The sequence below is a fragment of the Pleurodeles waltl genome, chromosome 5 (genome assembly GCF_031143425.1).
Source record: "Pleurodeles waltl isolate 20211129_DDA chromosome 5, aPleWal1.hap1.20221129, whole genome shotgun sequence".
Classification (NCBI taxonomy): domain Eukaryota; kingdom Metazoa; phylum Chordata; class Amphibia; order Caudata; family Salamandridae; genus Pleurodeles; species Pleurodeles waltl.
In genome coordinates this window covers 1750095316-1750122716 of record NC_090444.1, presented here as the reverse complement: position 1 = coordinate 1750122716, position 27401 = coordinate 1750095316, and the positions used below count along the sequence as shown (strand labels likewise).

The 27401-nt window shown below is 47.3% G+C and overlaps 1 protein-coding gene across 1 annotated transcript in view; it reads left to right on the top strand.

Annotated features, from left to right (window-relative positions):
• Positions 1 to 27401, top strand: part of PKHD1 (PKHD1 ciliary IPT domain containing fibrocystin/polyductin) — a 1684711-nt gene that overhangs the window by 21064 nt on the left and 1636246 nt on the right. Inside the window, exon 3 of the mRNA XM_069236642.1 lies at positions 25541 to 25618. Within this exon, the coding sequence (XP_069092743.1) occupies positions 25541 to 25618 (78 nt within the window). The remainder of the gene's footprint in view (positions 1 to 25540; positions 25619 to 27401) is intronic.

Below are 27401 nucleotides of genomic sequence, written 5' to 3'. Positions count from 1 at the left end.
GGGTTATAAGACACTGCCTTCCAATGTCTCTTAGCCCCTAAACACTTGGCTGAACCATCGATAAACCATACATGCTTCCTATCCTCAGGGGATAAGGATTCAAATGGCTCACCCCGTCTCACTGGTGACTCTTTGATATGCGGTACCTCCTGCACCCTCTCCTCATCCTTCATAGGGGCTTGTGACACCTGCTCATGTTGAGTGGCTGTCCCTGCTGGTCCCACTCTGGGCCTATCATATATGTACCATTTCCAACAAATGATACTAGCTTTTTGTGCATGTCCTATGCGGTGAGTTTTAGGGGAACTCATCACCCACTGCATTATTGGAATCTCAGGTCTCAGAATCACATCATGACCTGGGGTCATTTGCTCAGTATCTACTAGAGCCCAGTATCAAGCAAGTAACTGTTTCTCAAAAGGAGTATATCGCTCTCCAGCATCAGGTAGCTTTTTAATCCAAAAACCCAGGAGCACCCCGTTCCGCTCTGCTTTTGCCACATGCTCCAGTCTGCATATTGCTCCTGAACGGTTACATGCAACTCCATGTCTCCTTCCTGCACTGGCCATAAGTCTAACGCCTGTTGAATCACTTCCTTTGGTAAGTCAAACACACATGGCTGCTGTTCACCCCATTCAAACTCATGTTTCTTTCATGTCATTTTGTACAAAAGGGCCAAGATCTGACTCAAGTGAGGGGTATGCTGTCTCCAAAAACCAAACAATCCAATGAACCACTACATCTCCCGCTTAGTGCTGGGAGTGGCAAACTGTAAAATCTTTTGTTTTGCCTGCGGCAATACCTCTCTATGTCCCTGATTCCACTGAATTCATAGAAACTTCACATTTTAAGAGGGTCCCTATGTCTTGTCTGGATTAATCATCCACTCTTTGCTCTGCAAGAACTCTGCAACCCGCTCCAACTGAGTCTGCATCTTTTCTTGTGTCACTCCTTGAATCATCACATCATCAATGTAATGGGTCAATTGCACCCCTGGAATGACAGATACTTCATCCAGGTGCTCTGCCACAAGTTGGTGACAGATAGTGGGGTTATGTATGTACCCCATAGGCAAAGATAACATCTTAACTTGCCTGCCACAATGTGAGAAGCTGAAATGCTCTTGACACCCAGGGGCCAATGATATAGAAAATAAAGCATTAGCAATATCAATGGTTGCATACCAGGTCCCTTTATGTTTCTGTACTTTTTCAATCAAAGTGATGGTGTCTGAAACCACGGCGGTCAAAGGGGGTCTATGTTTATTCAGCGCACGGTAATCAACCAACATTCTATAGCGCCCATCAAGTTGACGAACGGGCCACAAAGGATTATTCCATTCAATAGTGGTTGGAGCTATCACACCAGCCTCAATCAATTCTTGTATAGTTTTACTTATTTCCTCATGCCCTCCTGGAATGTGGTATTGCTTTAAGTGAATTACCTTGGTTGCTTGGGGCACCTTCAATGGGGGTATCTTCATATGTCCCACCCTCATGGCTGTCACTGAAATGTATCTCTTTGATCCAAATTGATAACAACCATCATCTAATCACCTTTGGAATTTAAATTCCCAGTATATACTCCAGGAGGGGCACAATCAAAACAGCATATTATCTTTTTAGTGTTCTTCCTATTTTCATTTGAACAATAGTATGCACAGCAGGGGTTTTGTTTTCCACCCAACCCTATGATGGAGTAGTGCTGACCGGGAAACTTTTTTGGATTTCCATAAATTAAATAGGCCTCTACTCTGGTGTCAGCTAATGCTCGGATCCTTTGAACTTTTTTGTGCTTCCAGTGTATTTCTAAATCAACATCGGTTCTGTTATCTTTATGAGCCCATCCCTGTACCGCAGCTTAGCCTGTTGCCTAATCTGATTTAAACCTGTCAACTTTTGCTCTAGTCAGAGTCAGGTCTGGATTTATGCGTGCATATCTACAAGCAGATTCCTCTCCTTCCCTGCTCTAAGCAGTTAACCATTCACTTCCTCCTCTTTCCCTCGTGAAGGAACATTTTCTCCCTCTCATTTCCGTCCTCCTGGATCTGTGGCTGACTCTGAGTCACACATTTATTATCTTGTTTGTTAAGTCTTCTGCCTTCTTTCCAGTCTAACTCCCTCTTACGGTACTTCTCCCACAGGCTTTTGGTATCTATCCTATCAATCTGCTCCTTGTTGACACCATCCTTCAGTAATACCATAAACATGTCTCTCCTAGATACTCTGTTATCATCTGTGCGATCCTCAGATCTCGAGGCTCTCTCTGGTTTATTCCAGTCTCCCAGCTCTCCCAGCTCACTAACTTCCTCTAGCACATCTTTCAATCCCTTCCCTGTCTGATTAATTAGGAGAGCCATTATCACTTGCTTGTAAGCTGGAGGAGCAAGGCAAGTGATTTTATTTCGTACTGAAATTGTTAAGGGAGCATCTAACAAATTGTGAGCTTCATCCAAAAGAATAGCAGTTTTCATACTTTCTTCTTTAATTCTTTGCATAGCATCTCTCAACGTGTACCAAAGCTTATCATTTGGCAGCCAATCTGATTCAGTACGATATGTTTGGCTACATCCCATAACTGCTAATAGCCCCTTGATTCCCATAACTTCTAAATTGTTCTTGTATTATGGGGTCAGAGCAAAGAGTGCAAAACGTCTTCAAATCTCCCTCATCTAGTGCCTCCCCTAAGGCACCTGTGTCAAACAACCTCACCATCCACTTAATCAATGCTTCCCCAGACTTCTGTGTGAATTTGTCTATGATATAATTGACTTCTTGCTGGGTGTAAATTTCTAGGGAGTGCATTTCAATACCTCCCGGGTTCTGTTGGGTGCCCTGTATTTTTCGTCTAAATATCAGCTGTGTGTGAACCACTTTTGGCTCGTCTGTCTCAAACCGGCCATCGCCTTTTTTAACCTCTTCATCGCTGGAATTTGAAAAATCAGCACTCTCCCATATATTCATATCCCATTTTTCGGGGTCCCAGTCTAATCCTGCTTTAGCAATGGCTAAATGAAATATATCTTGATTGATTTTACCCCTATATTTCCGATACCTGTATTGAGCGACTTTAAAAGCTGCTTTCTCAGCAATAGACTGATAAGTTTCAGTCTTATCTTGCAATAACTTATTCTGATGACAGCATGGTTACATTATTTTTGGCGTTGACTAGCTGATTGCTGGTTTTTATGTTCCAGCTGCTTACATTTGTCATGCATTATTCTATAAGCAGATAACAAAATCCACCCTCTTCTGCCTGATACATTACAACCCTGTTCAAGAGGTACTTTTTTGTAAACATAATAAAACATTATTTGGCTCAGCTTCATTAAGACAATCGTCCCAGCTCTCACACAAACCAGCCCCCAAACCCCATTCTTTCGCAAGAACATCATAAGGTTCTTTAATTCACCCTGGAATCTCACATGAGACTTGGGAAACTGCCTGTGAGGCTGTTTTTGACTTCTTGCCAAACATTTTACACTTTTAAATCTTACACTTTTTCAACCTCCCCCTCCAGCCGACTATGCCAATTTGTTCTGCTCTGCTTCAGACTGAAAGGAAACAAAATGAAAGGAATGCAAAGAATGCAGCACTCTTAGTCTGAGTAATGAATTTATTAAGGCACTTCCCAAGTTTCATGAACAAAAAGAATAACATGGGCTTTTTATTTCAAATGCAGCAACACACGTGTAATTCTAAAAATAATCACAGCAGTAGAGTAATGATGATCACAGAATCAAAGAAAATGCAATACAACGAATATAAGATATATATATCTATATATCTATATCTATATATATATATATATATATATATAGATATATATATATCTATATATATATCTATATATATATATATATATATATATATATATAGATATATATATATTGATTATGTTTTCATGCATGCACACCACAAAGCAAAAAATAAGAATTAAAAATGCATCACCATGGGGCTTGACACCAACTTCATCCCTTTGCCTGCCCACTTCAGGTCGTGGAACCCTGAACAACCAAAACAGAAGGGAGACTAAACCGCAGATGAGTTCCTTCTTCCTCCAGTTGTCAAGCTTCCCCCACCTTATATACTTTAAACAGAATGAAGAGGAAGGTTCTAGAACCCCCCCTCCCATCGAGTAAATTGTTGTTCAAATGCTGGCCGTATCAAGTCAGTGTTGAAAGAACATGCTAGAGACTGGCCAGATCCTGAGTTGTACTTCCAAGACTGAGCTGTACCCTGCCCTACCATAACATTCTAAGTCTGGTACATCCTTATCTTTACTACTCCTCCATGTTATGTTCCTGTCCTTGGTGAGAAAAGAGTGAAAAACATGTTAACAAGCTGAGCCCGGAAAAATACCTGCGCCACCAATATGGCAATGTTTGAATCTAAGCTAAGCACAAAATGGAGTCAGTGGTCAAGATAGAGCCAGTGGTTAAATACAGATAGCATTACAGAAGGACCCTGCGTGGCCTGCGTTTGTCAAGTGTGCAGCATTTCTCTCATGCAACACCAGACTGCATGCTCATTGTGTGCAGTGTCCGTGTCACTGGTTGTGACCCTCGGAAATGGAGGCATACCCAGAGCAGTGCCTCATTCTACGGCATGTGGCACAGCTGAACTTGTTTCTGTGTGTGTGTGCCTGGATTTGTCGTGTGAGGTTCAAGTCATCACGCACCAGACATTGCCTCATTTAAGGGAGGTATGGAATTGGAGCTAGTCATGTGTTTGTAATTGTCTGGTGCGACTCAAGTCATTGCCCACCAGATGTTGTGCCTCATTCCAGGAAGGCGCTGCATTGGTAGCTTCATGTGTGAACGGAATTCCCTGGTGCGACTCAAGTCATCACACACCAGATGTTGTACCTCATTCCAGGGACGCACCGCTTTGCTCACTTTGTGTGTGAGAACGAAATCGTCTTGTGCGACACAGGTCATCGCGCACCAGACATTGTGCTCCATATCAGGAGGGCACAGAAATTGGTAACACTTTGTGGATGATTGGAATTGTCTGATGCGACTCAAGTCATCGCGCACCTGATGTTGTGCTTCCTCTCAGGGAGGTGCAGATTTGGTAACTCTTCATGTGCAACCGGGATGCCTGGAGCAGCCCAAGTTATTGCAACCCAGGCGTGGTGCCTCTGTTCCTGGAGGTGCGGAATTGGTAAATATTTGTGGACTGGTGTTTCTGGCTTGGCTTGGCACCACTGTGAACATCGTGTGTCCCAAAGTGACCTTCGCCCTGTGCTTTACAGACTGGGGCCCACACCGGAAGCCTGGTGTGGAGACCCCAGAGTGAACTTCCGGAGTTGTGTCCAAACCTCCCTTCGTCGACTGTTGCTTGATCAGCCACTCTCTCTTTCTCCCCCCCCTCCTTTGCCCTGGGATCCTGAATAAGTGTAACCATCGGCCGCAAGCCACCTAGTATCTGTGGAAAGGTTACTACAGCTCTAGCTCTTGGGGGCGGGAATTGGTTGGAGGGTAGAGAAACGTTTGGGTCCAAGAGGGGTCTGCAAACTCATTGACAACTCACCTGCCGAATGTCAGAGCATCACATTAGGGTGCTGGAAGTGAGTGTGTGCGAGTGCGTGTATGCTAGCCTGCCTGATATCTGTGGCACCATGTAGTGGTGAGGAGCGAGTGTGTGGGAGTGAATGCCTGGGATTGACTACACAGCACGGCAGGATGTGCTGTGCATGTTGTTTACTATTATGGTTGACATTGAAGTTAACCTGTGGGCCTGGGCAGTGGAGCTATTTTCAAAGTGCTGAGATTCTCTGTATGTAGACATTGCTGTTATTGTTGCGAACCAGGATGCATCCTATAATTGTTTGATATTGAGGTGGGGTGATCATTAGGGTGGGCCTTGTGCTGACAACATTGGGGCATCGCATGAGGGTGCTGGGAGGGAAAGTGTTATTTTTTTCTCACGTGTATTTACTGCTAATGTTGTATTAATGCAGTTGGGCCTAGTGCTACTGGTTATATTTCTTAATGTGATTGATGCGCAGATATACATGATGTTCATGTTGTGTTAGTTAATGTGTGTGTTGAATACAAACCTTATTTACATACACCTCATGTGAAGTCTCTTTTGTGATGCTCCATGTAGTTGTGTGGTAGTGCTGTGCCAAAGCTTTACACATTCCCTCTGTGGTAAGCTACCTAAGGGTGAGCGCAGGTTCTACAGTAAGTGTAATCACCCACCCCTGAGGGGAGTGGTAGGTTCTGCCTGGTGAGGGCCCTGCCTCAGCCAACCAGAACCTGCCCCCTCCAACAAGCTCAACCAAGTTTAAAGAGGTTATCATCATTAAAACTTTCCTTACAACCTAAGTATTGACTCAGACCAGAATCATCAATCATTTCAACTCCCCTATATCCCAGCAGTCATACTAACTTTCTCGCAGGGACACTTCCCCAAATATAAACTAAACCAATCAGACATTATATCCCACTCACCAGTCAGTGCGATCAGAAGTTCCTTAAAGGGACATATCCATAAATATTAGAGTCCCAACAAAAGAATATGGGCCTCATTACAACATTGGCGGGCGGCAAGCTGTAACCGCTGTGCGGCCGCCAATGCGGCCGCACTCCCGCGGTGCCCATTTGGACATCCCCGCTGGGCGGAAACCAAGTTTCCGCCCACCGGCCCAGCGGGGATGTGGGCCGCAACATGGGAGCCAGCTCCAAATGGAGCCGGCGGTGTTGCGGCCGTGGGACGGGTGCAGTTGCACCCGTCGCGCTTTTCACTGTCTGCACAGCAGACAGTGAAAAGCCGCATGGGGCCCTGTCAGGGGGCCCCGGCACTGCCCATGCTAGTGGCATGGGCAGTGCATGGGCCCCCAGGGGCCCCACGACTCCCCGTACCGCCAGCCTTTTCCTGGCCGTTCAGACCGCCAGAAAAAGGCTGGCGGTCGAGGACTCGTAATCCCCTGGGCAGAGCTGCAAGCAGCGCTGCCCTGGCGGATTACAACCGCCGGGGCCCTTGTGGCGGAAAACCGCCGGCCCCGGCGGTGTCAAAATACGCCGGGGCGGTGCTCCCTTCGTTTTGGCCCTGGCGTTGCAATACCGCCAGGGTCATAATGACCACCTTTGTCTCTTTTTCCTTATACTTTAAAATCTGGAGGATCAAAGCATCATGAGTAATCCAACTGGAACAGCAGGCCAAAAGGAACCGCACATCCCCCTTGTCCACTGTGTCTCTTTATGTTGTGCTCCCAACCAGAGCGCTTGCTGCTCCAAAGGCGTGACCAAGTGGTTTCAATGTTCACATATTATGAATGGAGGGGCACCAACGAAATTCACAACAAATGTCAGAACATCCAAATATGTTGGTCCAGTGCAGCTTTTATTAGTTTCAACATGCCAAACGGAAACCAGCCAACAAGTTTCGTTCACCATCCGTGAACTTCATCAGGGCACTGTAATTATCTCAATTATTCAAATGGCCATGATAAGCCATACTGCCAGCTCTCCAAACACTCAATGTGACGCCATAGGAAATTACCTATCCGCTGCACAACCTCCTCAAACGGCCAGACTCCCATAATGGAGCATCTCAATTTCCAACTTCACACTGATAGAAAGAGCACCATCAGAGGAACCCTTGCATACAGACCACCCTGACCACGCCCCAGCTTCTGCAACGCCATCCCTGACCTCATCTCTCCGATCACCATAGACTCCCAGCACTACATCTTCCTAGGAGACCTCGACTCCAACCTTGATGACCCCGACGACATGAACACAACAGACTTCCTGGAAAGCATGAGCAACATTGCCCTCTAACAACTTGCCACTGACCCCACCCACATCGTAGGACAAACCGTTGACCCCATTTTTACATCCAACAATAGAGTCCAGTACAACAACATCTCACAGCTCACATGGACCAACTACTACATCGTCCACTTCACCATCTCAGGACCTGCTAACACTGGCACTACGCCAAACCAGCTCAACAGCAAGAGAATGGAAAAAAGTATCAGACATCCAGTGGAACAACGCTCTCAACTCCCTCCTCCCGGACACATAACCCATTCCAGAATAGGCTGCGAAGAACTTCTCCCAGTGGATCACTCAATGCGCCAACACAATCGCCCCACCAAGCCACCTAAGCCCAGAGTACCGGCCAGGTGAGCTAGCTGGTTCACTACGGAGCTGAAATCTTCCAAAGGGAACTGCCAGCAACTAGGAAGGAAGTGGCATACTGGCAAAAAGACAGAAAACCATACCGCCTTGAAAACAGTACTCATCCAGAACCACCACCTCCTCAGAGAAACAAAGACGAATGCTAGAGCAGACTACACAGAAGCCCACACAAAGCAACACCAAGGAGCTTCTCGCCATTGTGAAGGAGTTCTCCAACCAGCCACCGGGAACAACATCACCCCTTCCCAAGAACTGTGTTACAGCCTGGTGAACTTCGTCATTGACAAGATCTCAGTCGTTTGCGAGAACCCCTTCACCGCAGACAGCATCAGCCTACTTATTCCCACGAAATCAAATCCTGAACACCTGCTCACCTATTGGGACCCTCTCATAATTCAAGCCACAATCTCCATCATGAACTCAGTACACTCAGTAGCACCGACCCATGTCCCTACCATATATTTAACCTCAGTACCAAGGCAATTGGTGACAAGCTCAAGAAAGTCCTGAATGCCTCGATCGCCACGGCTTCCTTCCCTGAAGACTGGAAACACACTGAAGTAAGGCCCCTCTTAAAGAAACTGTCTGTTGACCCAGCAGATTCAGAGAACTCCCGGCCCATCTCGATGCTCCCCTTTCCGGTGAAGGTTCTCAAAAAGGCAATCACTGAGCAACTCACCAAACACGTGGAACACTACAACCTCCTGGACCCCTCTCAGTCTGGATTCTGAGCCAACCACAGTGCCAAGACAGCCCTGATCGCAGCCACCAATGACATCAGGGCCTTCCTAGACTGCGGCGAACCAGCAGCTCTCATCCTCCTGGACTTGTCAGCTGTCTTCGACATCGTCTCCCACCACATCCAGATCAACAGACTCCACCAAATCAAAATCCAGGGAGACGACCTCAAATCGATTGCATCATATCTCTCCGGAAGAACCCAAAGAATACATGTCCTCGGTACCCAAGTAGATCATCTGCAGCATCCCACAAGGATCATCCTTCAGCCCCGCCCTCTTCAACATGTACATGAGCACTTGGTCACCACCATCAAGTCGCATGGACTCAACATCATCTCCTATGCTGACGACACCCAGCTCATCCTCTCGCTTTCAGGAGGCCCCTCCACCAGCAGAACTAACTCCACTGGTGTATGGTGAATGTCTCCGACTGGATGAAGGATAACTGTCGCAAGCTCAACATGGACAAGACCAACATCCTCATCTTTGGGAACAACACCTCGCCATGGAATGCACTTGGTGGCCTGCTGAACTCTGCCTTTCCCCCACCTGGGCAGACGATGCCCGCAACTTCGGCATCATCCTGAATAGCAAGTTATCTGTGCAGAAACAGGGAAAAATGCAGTCTTGTCCTCTTGCTTTCACACCCTACGTATGCTCTGTAAGATCTTTAGGTGGCTCCCAATCAACACCAGAAGGACCACCACTCAAGCCCTCCTCACCAGCAGGCTGGACTACAGTAACACTCTTTGTGTAGTGAAAGACTCATCCTTGACCTCTTCAAACAGACATATCATCCCACACCTCAAGAAGCTACACTGGCTCGCAATCCAGACGAGAGGTGCTGACCCACGCTCTAAAAGTCCTGCAACATGAAATACCATCATACATCAACAAATGAGTGGATTTCTTTCAACTGACCAGACACCTGTGATCTGCCTCTTATTTCTTCTCAGACACCTCCTGGATCTGCCGATCTAACTGTGGAGGATGCTCCTTCTCTCACCTGATGACCAAAGCCTGGAACGACCTTCTCCTGCACCACATCAGAGCCACATCGCTCCAGGAATTCAGAAAAGGACACAAGACATGGCTGCTTGAATAAACATCGCACCGCAAAGCAGCTAGCAATGCCAGTGCCTTAAGACCCTCATGGGTGTGTTATAAATCCTAATTGATTGATTGATTGATTTAATGACCTTAAATGTTTCTCAACACATTTGGAACTTTCCCTAATTTCTCTTAAAATTAACATATAGGGTTCATTAGACAACAGCGATAACCCTCATTTGCGTTAAGTTCCACCAGAATTAGGATAACACCTTATGGTGCTTAAGTATGGATAAATCGCTCCATAAGGTAACTAAAGTGAATGGCGACCGCTTTTAAATAGCAAGTTATTATACAACCCAAATGAGCTAACTGTTAACTAAATCAGCTATATTGCATGGCAGTCTAATATTAATGTACTGCCCCACCTAAATGAGGTAACTGATGTAGAGGGCCGCCTCACCACTGAAACCTACTAATCAGGCCCGTGGGTACCAACAAGCTATATTGCGTTCCATTAATTATAAAAATAAGCTAGTAGAGCAATCTGTACCTAATGTTGCTGCAAACACGGTTGGCAGTGGAGGAATATCAACATGCTGTGTTGTGTTCCATAGGTTATTGAACTAATAGAGAAATTTATACTGAGTTGCACAGCATATTGCTGCAAAATAATTTGCCAAAGAAGGAACACCCGCACCTTAGTCATCTGCCTTTAACAATAAAATAACGAGAAAATCCTTGCTGAATTGAAAAAGGCGCATCAAACCGCTTACCCTTGAACTTATTGCTACATGGACGCCAATATGCATTCTATTCCAAACGGTCCCTTCTCCCATCATGCTACTTAAATATATTTTGTTAGAAATGGGGTCTTTGGTTGGCAGTCAAGTTATCCCCTTCCCAAGCAAGGACCCTCACTCTAGTCAGGGTAAAGGAGAATCACACTCAGTTAACCCCCGTTCACCCCCTTGGTAGCTTGGCATGAGCAGGCAGGCTTAACTCAGAGACAATGGCCCTCATTGCAACCTTGGCGGTCGGAGATAAAGTGGCGATTATACCACCAACAGGCTGGTGTTAACTACTGCCAAATTATGACCATGGCGGAAAGATCTCAGATAGACAGCCACTTTACCACACCGACCGCCAGGGTGGAAACAACAGGCACCACGGCGGTAGCTGCCTACAGCCAGGCGGAAGCCAATGTTCTGCCCACCATATTAAGACCCTTGAAACCACCACCTTTTCCAGGGCGGTACCAACAGCAGCAAAAGCCTGGCTGAAACACAGAAGGGAAAGGACTTACCTTTGGAGACACAGGGAACAACCACAACGCCATGGAGCACGAGCGGCAAATCTTTCCTATGATATTTTATGTCCTGCTCCACCACGAACACCAACGACGGCGAAGACGACCACAGTGAGTACAGCCACCTAGTACACAGGGGAGGGGGAAAGAAAAAGAGAGTGACACACACACACACGCACAACACACAACCCCACCCCCAACACCATACACACAATCAGATGCAGTAGGAAAACATATTGACCCCTTAACCCTCAGGAATAATGCAAGGACAATACGAATAGATGAAAGTGAGTGTAATAATATAAATACAGTAAAAATACGAACATTCAATCTAAAAGTATATACATATGTACAGTTCAAGGGACACTACCCAGTCGTCAATATGCGTGGGCCACAGGGCCACATGACAAAGCCCGAGGCCCCACTTGTCTCCTGCACCAACACGGAGAGAACACTGCAGGAGATATATTTGGAAAATAGGCAGGTACCTCAGGGGGACAGGGAACGGGGGGCACCTCAGCTGGCGGTGGAACAACACCACTGTTTCTGGAGGGGGCAACATGGCCTGTGCTTGGTCCTGGGGAGTGCAAGGCCACAGTCTTTCAAGTGGGTGACTTGCCCACATGCTCTGGAGGGGGCAATATGCCCTGCGCTTGGTCCTGGGGAGTGCAAGGCCACAGTCTCTCAAGTGGGTGACTTGCCCACATGCTCTGGAGGGGGCAACATGTCCTGTGCTTCAGATTCAGGGGAGGATTGGGCGAGTGGGTGTCATACCCACTGGTTCTGGAGGGGGCATCCTGCCCTGTGCTTCAGATCCTGGGGAGGATGGGGTGAGTGGGTGTCATACCCACTGGTTCTGATGGGGGCATCGTACCCTGTGCTTCAGATCCTGGGGAGTGCAAGGTGACAGTCTCTCAGCTGGGTGTCATACCCACAGGATTTGCAGGGGCAGGCCGCACAACAGCCCATGGAGGCAGGTTTACAGACTGTCCGCTGGCGGTGACGGCTGCTCAGTGGTGCTAGTGGTGCTGCTGGTGGTGGTAGTGGGGAGAGGCTCCAGCCCAACCCCTGCAGCCTCGGACAGCTGCCCACTGCTGGTGGTGGTAGTACTACTGCTGCTGGTGGTGGTTGTGAGGGGAAGCTCCTGCCCACCCCAAGCAGCCTCAGACGGCTGCCCACTGCAGGTGGTGGTGCTGCTGCTGCTGGTGGTGGTGGTTGTGGGGGGATGCTCCTGCCCAGCCCCTGCAGCCTCAGACGGCTGCCCACTGCTGGTGGTGGTGGTGCTGCTGCTGCTGGTTATTGGGGGAAAGCTCCTGCCCATCCCCTGCAGCCTCGGACAGCTGCACAATCATGGTTGTTGTTGGGGGCTCCTACTGAGTCACAGCATCAGGCCCCTTGTCCTTCCTACCTGCTGGTGCAGGCCCCTTGCCCTTCCTAGCAGCAGCTAGGGATGGCTCCTTTTTCTTCTTGGCAGCACTTGGGGCAGGCTCCTTGCCCTTCCTGGCAGCAGCTCGGGATGGCACCTTGCCCTTCAGGGCAGCAGCTGGGTAGGGCTCATTGCCCTTCTGGGAAGCACTTGGGGCAGGTACCCTTTCCTTGAGGCTGCCTGGTCCCCTGGATCCTTTACCACCACAAGTGGGTGTGGACACTACTGGGCTCGTGGACTGGGTGGCTGAGGTGCATGCCTGGGTTTTAGCCACCCTAGCCAGACGTGAAGCACGGGGGGAGGGGTAGGGAAGAGGTCAATGGTAAGAGGAAAAGCTGCTTAAGGACACTGGGGCAGGAAGAGGGAAAAGGTTTGGGAGTGGAGGAAGAGGGAGTGGTTGTGGGAGGTGTCTGTCAGCTGTGTTTGGGTGCAGATACATGGGCTGGATGCTTTTGTGAGGTGGATGGCTGTTGGGTGTCTGAGTGCTTGCAGTTGTGTACTTTGGGAGGGGGGTGCAGACACAGTGGGAGAGGAAACAGGGGACATGTGCATGGCTGTTGTGGTGGTATCTGCCAGTGAGGTGTGTGTTCTGCTAGGTGTGCTGGTGATGGCAGTAGTGGATGAGGATGTTGTGCATGCAGGTGTGAGTGTAGACTCAACTGGGAGGGAGGTGGAGGAGGAGGAGGGGGCCGCAGTGGAGGCAGTGGATGTTGGTATGTCTGCATCTGGATGGTGTTTGTGTGAGTGCCTGTGGGATGATGTGTGGTGCTTGTGTTTGCCTGTGCCACTCTTGTGTGTTGTCCTGTGTACATGCTCGTCTGCCTGTGTGCTTTGGATAGGTTGAGGTTAAGGGGAATGGGATTGGGAAGAGGAAGTTGGAGGTGGGAGGATGGGAACAGGGCCAATGGCTGCCGTCAGAGAGGAGGCCAGAGCCTGGATTGATCTCGGTTGGGCCACCAAGCCAGTGTGAATGCCCTCCAGAAATACATTTGTCTGTTGCATATGGGCTGCTGACTCCTGGATGGCATTCACAATGGTTGACTGCCCAACAGAGATGGATCTCAGGAGGTCAATAGCCTCCTCACTCAGGGCAGCAGGGTTCACAGGGGCGGGGCCTGAGGTGCCTTGGGCAAAGGAGATGACCACCCTCCTGGGTGAGCGGGCACGGGCAACTCGATGAGAGGGCAGCTGGGAGGGCGGTGCTGATACGGGGGTGGCTGCTGTACCTGTAGCTGGGGTGGTCACAGAAGTGTCTGCCACCACCAGGGAGCTTCCACGGAGAAGGTATCTGTGTCTGAACTGTCCCCTCCAGTCTCCACGGTGGTGCTCTCCTCACCCTCCATCCCACTGGTGCCCTCACCGTCAGTGGACTCTGCCTCGTGGGTCCTGTGGGATGCAGCTCCCTCCGTCGCCGGTGCCTCTGCTCCTTCGCCAGATGATGCTAATGCACATAAGGACAGGATGACAAAACAAAAAGGGGGGAAGAGACAAAGGATACACTGGGTCAATGGATGCACCAACACCACCGTTGGCGTGCATACCACCCTCACACACAGGGAACAGGCCTACGCACTATGCAATGCACTACCAGTAACAATGCTAGTCACCAGGGCATGGGAAGGGACACATACCACCAACTGCAGCATACCTGGGACCCACACAGCCCTGCCCAGTAGTGGATGCCTACTATTAGGTAGGAGGAATATCATATCAGAACGCTGCCCAACATGGGACCTACTCTGCAATGTCAGGCCTAGTCTAGGGGCACCCACAGACACACATCCACCACCCAGATACCACCCCACCAGTCGTAAGTTGTAATGATGGGCACTGTACTCACCCCCTTGGCTGCTGTGATGCCCTCAAGCGTCCATCCAGCTCCGGATAGGCCACCACCAGTATGCAGGCCCACCATACTCCTTCACATCGCCATTTGCACACAGAGGGCCCAGCACACAAGCTGCAAGCTGCCCAGGGGACATCCACCAACCCCCCTTACACAAGACCTTCACACACACCACTCCATGCATTCATGCCCCATGCATCGTGCTCACAGTGTACTCACCTGTTGGTCTGGAGGCCCATACAGTAGTCCGTACTGGGGTAGGACCCATTCACCAGTCTCTCCTACTCCGCCGAGGTGAAGGCAGGGGCGCCTTCCCCAGTTACAAGCGCCATGGTAGGTTCCAGACACAGGTCACAGCAGCACATGCAGTGTAGGTCCTCTCCTGTTGAAGGTCAGGTAGCAAGTGAGAGAACAGATAGAAAATGGTGGTGACGTCTGTGGCGGTGCATACCGTCACCGCCGGCGTACATTACCGTTGGCCACTCTACCCCATAGGAGCCAATATTATCCAATGAGGCGTTGCACAGCGGTTCCTGACCACCTCCCGCAACGGTGCAAAATGTCAGCGGAATGACCTCGCTTCCACCTGTCCCTCCACACAGGAAAGGCTCACTCCATTTCTGGGGGGGGACAGGCCCTGGATTATAACTGCGTCACAGTTCACAATTGGACATACAGGCCATATGCCACTTATACATTTCAACTTAACATCATGCATTGTACTGTTGTGGCTACAATGTTCAGTTTGTGACCGGCTCCTCACTCTTTTCCCCCATAGATTGCTACCACTGCAGATGCATAGGAGATGGAGACATACCCCTGTGTACAGACCCCCGGTGGACTTGGCAACAACGGAGGACAGGCACATTATCCTCACGTACAGAATTGACAGGGCCACAATCACGGAGCTGTGTGCCCAACCGGAGCCTGACCTGATAGCTGATATCCGTCACCTCACTGGGATCCCCCCTCTTGTGCAAGTTCTATCAGTGCTCCATTTCCTGGCAACTGGTTCTTTCCAAGTGAGAGTGGGCTTGGCAGCAGGAATGTCGCAGCCAATGTTCTCAATAGTGCTGAGCAGAGTGTTGTCTGCCCTGATTAAAGACATGTGCAGCTACATTGGCCCTCATTCCAACCCTGGCGGTCTCTGACCGCCAGGGCGGAGGGCAGCGGAAGCACCGCCAACAGGCTGGCGGTGCTTCCAGGGCTATTTTGAGCGGTCAGAAAAGGGGAACCAGCGGTTTTCCCCTGGCCCAGGGAATCCTCCATGGCGGCGCTGTTTGCAGCGCCACCATGGGGATTCCGACCCCCTTCCCGCCAGCCTGTTTCTGGCGGTTTTCACTGTCAGAACCAGGATGGCGGGAACGGGTGTCGTGGGGCCCCTGGGGGCCCCTGCACTGCCCATGACACTGGCATGGGTAGTGCAGGGGCCCCCTAACAGGGCCCCATGAAGATTTTCACTGTCTGCTTTGCAGACAGTGAAAATCGCGACGGGTGCCACTGCACCCGTCGCACCCCTGCAACTCCGCCGGCTCCATTCGGAGCCGGCATCCTTGTTGCAGGGTCTTACCCGCTGGGCCGGCGGGCGGCCTTTTGGCGGTCGCCCGCCGGCCCAGCGGGAAAGCCAGAATGGAGCGGCCATTTGGCGATGACCGCATGGCGGGCGGCGACCGCCGCCCGCCGCGGTCAGAATGACCGCCATTGTATTCCCCCAGGTGGAGGATTTGACCACAGTGAAGGCTGACTTCTATGCAATGGGACATACCCCCAACATAGTTGGGGCAATTGATGGAACACTAGTTGCCCCCTGGCAAAATGAACAGGTATTCAGAAATCGAAAGAGTTTTCACCCCATGAATATCTAGATGGTGTGCCTGGCAGACCAGTACATCTCCTGTGTCAATGCTAAGTGTCCTGGGTCTGTGCATGATGCCTTTATCCTGAGGAATAGCAGCATCCCAAATGTGATGGCCCAATTACAGAGGCACAGGGTGTGGCTAATAGGTGAGCCCTGGTTCCCACCCAGTAGATGTTGGGGTATAGGTATGGTATAGGCTATATGGGATAGTGTGCGGCTAAAGGTTGTCCCTCCATATTTGCAGGTGACTCAGGTTATCCCAACCTCTCATGGCTACTGACCCCTGTGAGGAATCCCAGGACAAGGGCAGAAGAACGTTTCAATGAGCCACATGGGCGCACAAGAAGGATAATAGAACGTACCTTTGGCCTCCTGAAGCCAAGGTTTCGGTGCCTCCATCTAACAGGTGGATCCCTGTGCTACTCACCCAAGAAAGTCTTCCAGATAATCGTGGCATGCTGTATGTTGCACAACCTTGCCTTGAGACACCATGTGACTTTTCTGCGGAAGGAGGAAGCTGGAGATGGCTGTGTGGCAGCAGTGGACCCTGTGGACAGTGAGGATGAGGAGGCAGAGGATGAGGATGAGGAGAACAGAACTGAAGTGATCAGACAATACTTTTAATGACACCCAGGTAGGAAAGTGTTACTTAATCTTTCACTGACATTTTCGTGGTTATCTTTGTCACTGGCATGCGGTTATTTCCCACTTCTATGCCCACTCACTGTACACTTTGGTAACTCATTTTGCAGATGTTGGTGCCCCACTATCGTTCCTGATGTGATCACTGCAGCCAACTACAGGTCTTCCGAATGTGAACATTACTGTACATTTGAATTGCAATGTTTGAACCTGGTTAAACAAATACATACTTAAATCATTTGACATAATCCATACTTGTATTTTTTAAAGGGTGTTTATTTAAGTGCTAAGAAGTAGAGGGGCAAGCGCATTGGGCTGGATGATGATGGAGGAAAGTTCAGGGTATAGTTCCAGTATTTTGGTGGCACAGCTGCATTGTCCAAGGGGACATAGGAAGGGGAGCAATGGCAGTTCAGGGTGGAAAGGGTGACAGAGTGGGATACAAGGGTGACGATCAGGAGAGTCTCATTTCCTGGCAGGGCTCTTGGCAATAGTCTCTGGCTTCTGCCTGTATCGCAGGGAACGTTTGCAGGGTGGTTCACCTTCTGCAGGGAGAGGGGTGCTGGTGGCCTATTGGTCCTGTGGCGGGGCCGACTGTACACTAGCAGCAGCGGAGGTGGAGGGCAGTTCAGATGTCTGGCTAGTGGCAGGGGCCCGCTGTTGTGAGACTGCCTTCCTCATAATGTTGGCCATGTCTGCCAGCACCCCTGCAGTTGAGACCGGGGTGGTGTTTATGGCCTGCAAGTCCTCCTTGATCCCCTGGTACTGTCCCTCCTGCAGCTGCCTGTTATCCAGCACGTTGGCCAGGATATGGCCCAGCATGTCCTGGGAATGTTGGTATGATCCCAGGATCACAGTGAGTGCCTCCTGGAGAGTCGATTCCCTGGGCCTGTCCTCCCCCTGGTGCACAGCACCCCTTCCAGTTTCCCTGTTGTCCTGTGCCTCTGTCCCCTGAACTGTGTGCCCACTGCCACTGACCCCTGGTTCATGATTGTCTTGGGGGTGAGGTGTGCCCTCGGGTCCTACTGGTGGACACACTGCTGATTGAAGTGTCCTGGGGACAGAGGTATGGGTACGCTGGGTGGGTGCTGTGGTGGTGTTTCCTGAGGGAGGAGGCTCTTTGGTGGTGTGTGACTGTGGCTGAGTTACCGACTGTCCAGAGGTCCCTGATGGGCCAGGTTGGTCATCCAGATCCAGGCGACCAGAGTCACTGTCATCACTGTGGGTCTATTCTGTGGGGGGACTGGATAGTGCTGGCACCTCTTCTCTGCTGACATTGGCTGGGGTACCTGTGGGGATGTGAATGCAGTGTTATTGTTTCTGTGTGTGACATATTGTGCATCAGTGGGTTGCCCTCTTTGGTTGTATTCGCCCTGGCAGCTTTCACTTGTGTGAGTTGGTATATGGTGGGATAGCGGATTCTCTCTAGTGTGCATGCTTTAGTGACAGGTGTCCATGCAGGGCTCTGAGTGGTGTCCAGTATTGGTGGTGCATGCAGGGCTTGGCATTGGAATGAGTGATATGTGATGGTAGGGTGTGTGGGAGGTGGTGGAGTGATGGGAGTGAGGGTGAGGTTGAGGGTATGTGATGGCATGCAGGTAGGGGGGGTGATAGAAATAGTGAGTTGACTTACCAGAGTCCAGTCCTCCTGCAACTCCTGACAGGCCCTCAGGATGCATGATTGCCAAGGCTTGCTCCTCCCATGTTGTTAGTTGTGGGGAAGAAGGTGGGGGCCCACCGTCAGTCCTCTGTACAGTTGGTGTCTTGCTGCAATGGAACATACCTTCCCCTGTAGGTCGTTCCACCTCTTCCTGATGTCATCCCTGGTTCTTGGGTGCTGTCCCACGGCGTTGACCCTGTCCACGATCCTCCGCCATAGCTCCATTTTCCTAGCAATGGATATCTGCTGCACCTGTGCTCCAAATAGCTGTGGCTCTACCCGGATGATTTCCTCCCCCATGACCCTTAGCTCCTCTTCAGAGAATCGAGGGTGTCTTTCTGGTGCCATGGGTGTTGTGTGAGTAGCGTGGGTGAGTGTGAGGGTATGTAGGGTGATGTTTTGGGGTGCGTGGGTGGTGTACAGGTGATGGTGGTGTGTGGCTCTGGTCTTGTCTGTGGTCGTGGTGTCTGTCTTGTGCCAATGGTTTTTATTCGTAAAGGGTTGTGGGTACTGTGGGTGTGTGTTTTATAGTGGTGTGGGTGTAGTGTGTGTATGGGTGTCAGGTGTGTGTAGTTTGAATTGTCTAATGTGGTGTTGTTTTGTATGTGTGTGTGTATTTTGAGCGTTGTGGTGTGTACCGCCAATGGTTTACCACCATTGAATGTCCGCCGCAGTGATTCATGGGTCATAATGTGGTGGGCGTTGTTCTGTTGGCGTAACAGTGGGTTTTGATACCACCAGTTTCTCACTGACTTTTAGTGTGGCGGAATTGTGCCTTTGGCTGAATAGTGATGGATTGGTGTGTCTGTGTGTGTCCTAATATGGTGAGCAGATGTCCGCGGCGGTAGGTTGGTAGCAGTCAGCGTGGCAGTAAGTGGGATTTACCGCCAATGTCATAATGAGGGCCAATGTGTTAAGTATTTGTCCCAACACACACAGTAATACAGTGAACCGCTACAAAATGACACAACACAGGTTTAGAAAAATATTAAACATTTTATCTAAATAAACAAAACCAAATATGATAAAAAATCCACTATATACAGTAAAAAATACGAATTTAGTACTTAAAAGCAATAAAAAAGTGATTTAAGTGAAAACTCTGTAAGTTGGTAAATACAGCGTCGTAACGGAGTCCTTTTCTACAATTTGTTACCTCTTCTATTTGAGCACAAACCTCTGTTTTGAGTCTCATAAGTCTAGTATTGGGTACGCTTTGATAGTGTTCCCCAACTGAAAGGAGTCTCAGTACCCTTGCTTCATAATCAATTGTGTCAAACCATCCCTCCCCCTTATCTTTAGGTTTGATATGACCTTTAGCTAAATTGTTGGTTTGGAAGTATGGCTCTTCAAGGATTGTATGTGTATTAATCTCAGCTACTCTTTCAAAACTCTCAGCGTGCTTTCCTACATGACCTGTAGATGAGGTAAAGGTGGATTTGGGCCTAAGACCTAAGTTATTAATGCTATGCCTCTCACTCCGACCCTCAGAGAACCGGTTTAGCTGGATTTTTCTAAAGAAGGCTTTAAGGTCCCTTTCTATTTCAAATTTATTATAACCTGTTGTGGGGACAAAACTGAAACCCTTTTCTGGGACTTCCCTTTCTTCTATATTTAGGGTCTAATTTAGATCTTGGTGGAGGGGAATGCTCTGTCACAAACATAATGTATATCCTGTCCGCTGTATTATGATCCCATTATATCCTTTGGGGATTGTAATACAGCAGACAGGATATCCATCACATTTGTGGCGGAGTATTCCCTCGGGTGAGATCTAAATCGGCCCCTAAGTATCCTACTGAATAGATTGATAATGAGGGCTTTATTTACCTCCAAAATTTCTGGCTGTTTGACCCTGTATAACTTGAGGAGGTTGATTTTTCAGAAATTGGCCTTTTCCCCTATTTGTATCATTTCTCTGTCCCCGCTTTTGACTCCGTTCTAAAGAAACCCCTTGTTATCCGTTGGAAGAATGTCCTCCACAGTCATCCCATGATGGGCATTCCTATTCACTACTAGACCCAGAAGATTCAGAGAATGTTACATATTTCTTACCCCCTCTAGGCCATGAGCCAGGACCCCAAATTAAAGCCATTGGTACCTCTTGGGGGGGATGGGTTCTAACATGATATTTTTGCAAGGTATGGATCCCTAGAGACGGAAAAGATGTAGTAGCAGGGCATCACTCTTTGCCTTTTGTCTGATATTATTGGATTAGCAACCATAGCCCAAAAAAACAATGGCTCTCATATTTTTGATAAATACCATACAAATTCATAATAATATGTGAAAAAAGAAATGGTGGTTAAATTCAATATAATTTATAAATAATTATGATTATTAATTGTAATAATAACTATATAGTGCTTAAAATAATAACAATATAACTTCATTGTATTTTTCATGTATTGATATAGATTATATGCATAATTTTCACTTACAATTTCAAATAATAATAGTTGTCACATCTTACATAGGCACTACATGTCATGAGTGAACATAAACCCAATTTTATCATTCACATTCATCATCATCTTCTTCTAAATAGGTGTCATTATTCTCTGAGATTGTTTGATTTTCACAGGCAGGATGTTTGCACATATCAGTACACTTGGGGGCATTTAGACAGCAGAAACATGTTGGCAGTTCGCAGTTTCCAATGCAGTTGCAAGCTAGTAGATCTAACACAAGCTAAGATGCTGGCTGACTCTCCATCCAGCCCACTACGAGTTGCTCTGCTCCCTCGTGTTTTTCCAACTTCCACCCTCTCCCAATTGAACTAGGTGTCTGTGGATCATTCAGAAGAGATCTCTTGCTTATAGCGGCTTGATAATTCACACGTTCTGCATGTTTCTTCATACAGTCCCTGGAAGGTGAAAGTTAATGACTGTCTATTTCACCCTTTTTTGCAGAGAATAGGTGATATCTCAAGTCATTCACATGATGAGTCGAAGACGTTGGTCCATTACCACAAGCATGAGAATCACTCCGATTTGTCCATTAGTTCTTCAAAGAAATCCCATTTGTCTCAGAGCTGTGAACATTTTTCATGTCTATGTCTATTGGCAGAAAGGATTTTAAATACACTTACTTTTCCTTTTCCTGCAAATGCACATATTGTGTCACATCCTGTAAAAGTATGGAGACCTATCATATCTCAACAAACCTTTTCACCAAGAGTTGAAGCTATTTTCCCAATGTCAACGATTCGCATGCGTATTTTAGTACCACATTTCAGAAAAGATTGGGCCATGATTCTGTCATGGAATTCCAAACATACAATAAACACATTGATGTCATGTGAGCTTATCATTACTGCCTCATAACCCTTATTAGCAATGTGTGCAGCATGCAGCAGCAGACGACCATCTGCTTCTTTGTGTGTACTGTTGAGATTGGGATCTTCGTGGCTCCCTTCAGATGTGATTTTGTAGAATTTATCTTCACAGTTCACGAACAGTGTTTTGTTTTCAAGTTTTACAAAATACCCTGGTGTCCTCCATTTGTTAACTAGAAAGGCAAAGTGAGTTGTTTTATTCCTTAAGTGGCTTAGGAATTTCTTCCACTGTGACAATCTAGGAAGGTGAGATGCTCTGGACTGGTGCCTGAGTTCTTCCCCTCTGATTGTCTTTTCAGTGTTCCTTGTAGGCGTCTCACTGTACACATCAAACACAACATCGATTCTTTGACTCATATTTCCTTCCCTCAAAGTAATGGACAAGACAGGCATAGTAACGCACCAGAGTTTGATTCCTCTCCTTTTGTTCTCTGAACAAAAACCATACCATCAATCAGCATGGCTGAATTTCCAGGCATTTCCTCAGCAGGGGCTACATTTTTCTGCAAGTATGTTGCTAAAACAGCTTTGTTTGACTTTCGCAACAGACCTTCTGGAGTTGGTAAAGCCCATGGTAAAAGTCTGAAGGGTGAGAGAGTACATCCGCCATTTGAAGGTTCCAATGCTTTGCTGTCACAATGATTCGACCAAATAGTGTTTTGTCTGCTTTCATGATGACTGTCCTGTCATTGCTGTTCACTGCCTTCTTCTTGGACATGTTAGTGAAGGTTTTTAGTTTGTTCATTTTCATTGGATGATAAAACTTCTTAATAGGTGGACTATTCTCAATTGGCTCAAGTTTGAAGTCTGTATAGCACTGTTCACCTATTTCATGCACCTTCATTATGTTGGATACTATGTTAGGAGATGCATTTTTTGCCATGAAGAGACTAATGAGATCATGTGGCCCAGCAAATAGGCTTATCCAGCTTTGATCCAGACTAACAGTTCTTCCCACTTTATCTTTGCCTTTTTCAGTTTGTAACTTATGAAGGTCTGCGTGAGTAAGATCTGATCTGTTGTTATGAGCTATTTCCCATAACTGATCCAAAAAGACGCTTTTGTGTTCAGTTGTTATATAATATCTTTTCACAGCACACCCCTTGAGGTTGAACCTAGTTGTACCAACCAGAGTCTTTGTGTCTTTGTTGACTGTTACTTCTATCGCTTGATCTACCGGAATTTGTCCAAACGGATTAACATCTGTCAGTTGAACTGAAAAGCATCGATTGATGAAGTTGTGGTGTATCTCTAGATGTTTCACTGCAAGTAATATAATTTTGGCATAGTATACAGGAAGATATCTAGGGTAATTCATGCTATCATATGCAAAACACCATGGGATCATAGAGAGTATGGCGTAAGATGTAAATGCAAATTTCCTTCTTGAGCGGCACGCAGCAGAACCAGCAAACAGTTTTCAACAATATCCACATACAACATCCAAAAAGCAGAGAAATCTCCATTGTCATGACGAAGATGTTCCATGAACACATCCCAAGCTGTTTTTCATTGGCAAAGGCAGCATTCTGCAAGATTTTGTCCAATCTCTGTCGGCATAGATCTTTTGAAAAGTCATTAGCATCCTCCTTGAAGGACTAGACTACCAGAATGTTCTCTTCTTAATTCTTCTCCACTCAGGTGATAAATTCCAACCAAGCCAGTCTCAACATAGCTTCAAACATGTACTTGTGTACTCAAACTGCACAATTGTACATATGACCCCCTAGTACTGATGATATTGATTGTTCTGCTATCATGTCTGCTCTAATGCAAAGTTCGTGAAGGCCAACACTGCGCTCTCCGCCACTGAACTCTATGCCACTCCTCTCTGCACTACTCCCCTCTACACCACTGCCCTCCATGCCACTACACTCTATGTCACTATACTCTACTCTGCACTACTGGAGAAGTGTGGCACAATGGTTAGAGCAGCAAACCCTCATGCAGAGATCTGGCCTAGGACCATGGTTCAATTCCCACCTCGGTGAGTTTTGGGCTCAATTTCCTTGGAACAGATAATTCTTGCCTCGGTGCCTACTCTAATTAATGGGTCTAACTCTGGGCAACAGCTTGCTTAATCTCCACAACAGTGCTTGGATGCCTGGCTTCACCTTGGGGCTGTCCAGGAGTGGGCGCCTCACAGGGAAAAGCCAGGAGGGGTTTCACAGCGGTATGCATACAGCACCATGAGACCCTAATGGGTGAGTAGTGTGCTATACAAGTGCGAAGTTTACAGTTTTTACCACTCTATGCCACTCAACCCTACTCGGCACTCTACGGCACTATACTCTATGCCACTTGACTCTACTGTGCACCACTGCCCTCTGCATCACTCAGCTCTACGCCACTCCACGCTGCACTACTTCACTCTGCACCACTGCACTGTACTATGCACCACTCTAATCCTACGCCACTGCATTCTATGATGTTGCATTGTACACCGCTAAATTCAATGCCACTGCACGCTACACCACCATAGTTTGCAACACTTTATGTCATTGCACTCTACACCAGTCCACTCTACTCTATGCCACTCCAGTGTATGCCACTCTACGTGACTCCACACTATGCCACTCCAGTACATGACACTCTCTGCCACTCCACTCTAAAACACTGCTCCACTCTTTGCCATTCCACTCTACAACACACCACTCACCTCTATGCCACTAACTTTTATCCATACCGAACGGCAGCCACACTGGTGAACAACATGGCTAAAACACATTGGCAAAGCCAGTAGCTCTTGCATAGGCGAGACCTATTGGCTTTGCCAATGCTTGTTGGGCGAGTGATTGACCTTGGAGAAATGCACATTGCCTTGTGCCTGAAATGCACAGCTCTCAATCATGGTCCACCCACCACAACCTGAACTCCAACGGATACATAGAAGTGCATTTTTACACACATTATACATGAATAATATGGTGCAGTTAAAAAAATACAGAAACACAACATCTTGGAAAAGCCAATCTTAGGGAAAGCACTAGTTGGTAAAACTTGAAATGCAATCGGAAACAACATAGCTGTTATCAAGCTGAGAAGACAGTGTCTGTTTTTTCTGGCTGCAGCAGTCATCTGGTGATGAGGGAGAAGTTCAGGACAGTTACAGATGGGGCACGAGCCTCAACTTTTTCACCCCTCACCTCGCCTAGCGACGTCACTTCCTGCACTTAAGTCAGTGGTTTCACTTAACAATGCTCTCTTACTGGGTGGAGATAGATCTGTGCTGTAAAAATAACCCACTGGCTTGGGTCATATTTCTAACTTGAACAGTTCATTCTAATTACGTCTCAAGCAAACTCATCATCTCTACTAACAATGGCCCTCTAAATGTGGGCGGTATACGGTAGAGTTGAACCTAAAGGTATGAACATTTTTACAAATAAAGCATCAGTCTTATAAAATGCCGTATAGCCGTCCTTTCCTAGCACCTAGTGCGTGTCCTTGAAAGGATATACAAATGTCCTCTGAAAGACTTTCTAGTAACTTTCTGTAAATGTCTTCTTACCTTTAGTGTCACCTTGGAGGATTTACATAGAACCCTCGGAGGGCAGCATTGCTGGGGGGACGTGGATCAAAATAATATTCCATGGTAAGTTGTTGAAGTACCACATATCGGCATTCTTTTGGATCATAACATTGTGTGATCAAATTGTATTGTGTTATATGAATGTACTAACATTCCATGGGTTCGCTAACATTTGCAAGCATGTTTAATTGTTGATATTTGCAACTGCAAGCTATTTATAAGCTACAAGGCCTATGTTTCTTTAAGATCTTGGCCCCACGTTGAATAACACTAATATAGCATACTGCTCTCTGCCGAGGGCTATGCTCGTTATTGCACGCCCTGAACCAGAGTTTTTGACCCGAACCACAGGTCTGGGATTCTCTGTCTTTGCACCTTCTTCATGGAAAAAACGTTTTTTGTCTACTTCACCACTTTTCATTCTAGTTAAGAACAAGCTCGCAAAGGGCTAACACAGGCATCCAGCAAATGCAAAACCGTTCTCATAAAAACCTACCCTGTTGTCGAATTACTGCTGGTAGAGCCACATGAGCTCTGCAACGAAATACAGACAGCTACGAACAGAGACTATAATGTCCAAAGCATTTTAGTAAACCATGAAGATTAACTAAGCACTTCAAAACATTGTGGAATATTGAAAAATAAAAAAAGATTAAAACAGAAATACACTTATAACTGTTGGGCCACAGATAAGTTAAAAATTAAACCTCTAAAATAATGAAAGCAGTGTCTTTGAAATACGAATTCTCTGTCATTTTCAAACCAGAAAGATAATATAATAAAGCGCCGAAAGTTGAGTTTTCAAAGCGCTCCTTCATTGGCATCCTGACTTCAGTGATTCGTGGCGGCCCAAGTGACGTTATCACAGTCTGTGGGGACTGGACAAATGCAGACTGCTTACAAGATGAGCAGATCACATGTCCATTGGGCATCATACATGGCAGGACTAAGCCTCGTGTCTTGGTGGTAAGATGGATGCTCTAACTCCTGAAGCTTACTGGCAGATAGTTTGTCGTCCAACTGGATCAATGAACACTGCCCTGAGCATTGTTCCCTGCAAAAAACATTATGGGCTAGATGTTCTGAATGTTTTTGCAGTCGCACATGTTCCAATTTGGCGTTTGTGACCAGAAAAATACTTTTTTAGATGTACTAATTCTATTTTAGGAGTTGGAAAGATTTTCCGATTTCTAAAATGGCGTTGTGAATAGATAATGATTGAGTATCTGAAAGAGGCATGTTGTAGGAGTCCCTTCCAAATACCAAATTACCGTGCTAAGTATCAATCTTTTGTGACAGGAATCCAGCCGTGAAACATTAAAAAGTTACCAACTCCTCAAAGGAAGTGGTAACTCATGTGAAAAAGGGAATCAGTCCTATTGGGACCTCTTTCTCTTTGTGAATTAAAAAAAAATAATTGTTGTGAATTACACAGTAGTCCTACTCCCAGACAAATAAAAACACTTTTCCTTTCAAATGTGATCCCAATGCCTTTAAGGAAAAATCAGCTAAATTATTTTAAAAAAATGCTTTATTTTAAAAGTAATCAGACCTAGTAGAGTGCTGACCCCAGCAGGTTACCTCCCCTTATAAGGCCTACATTTGTAGTGAGTCACAATTTGCATTCTACCTCATTACTTGTCATGAGGTGGGTCGGATTGGGACCCACCAAGATTCAGAATTTTAAGAACCAACCTTGTAGTACATAGATCAGTTCTTACATTTCTTTACTGACCCCAAACAAACTGCTTGCAGTTTGTGGCCAGTGTTAGAAATTGAGCTGTTGGATGACTGGGATTTGAGCCGTGGTCAAGCAGCAACCACAGTCCTAATAAGGGTAAGTGTC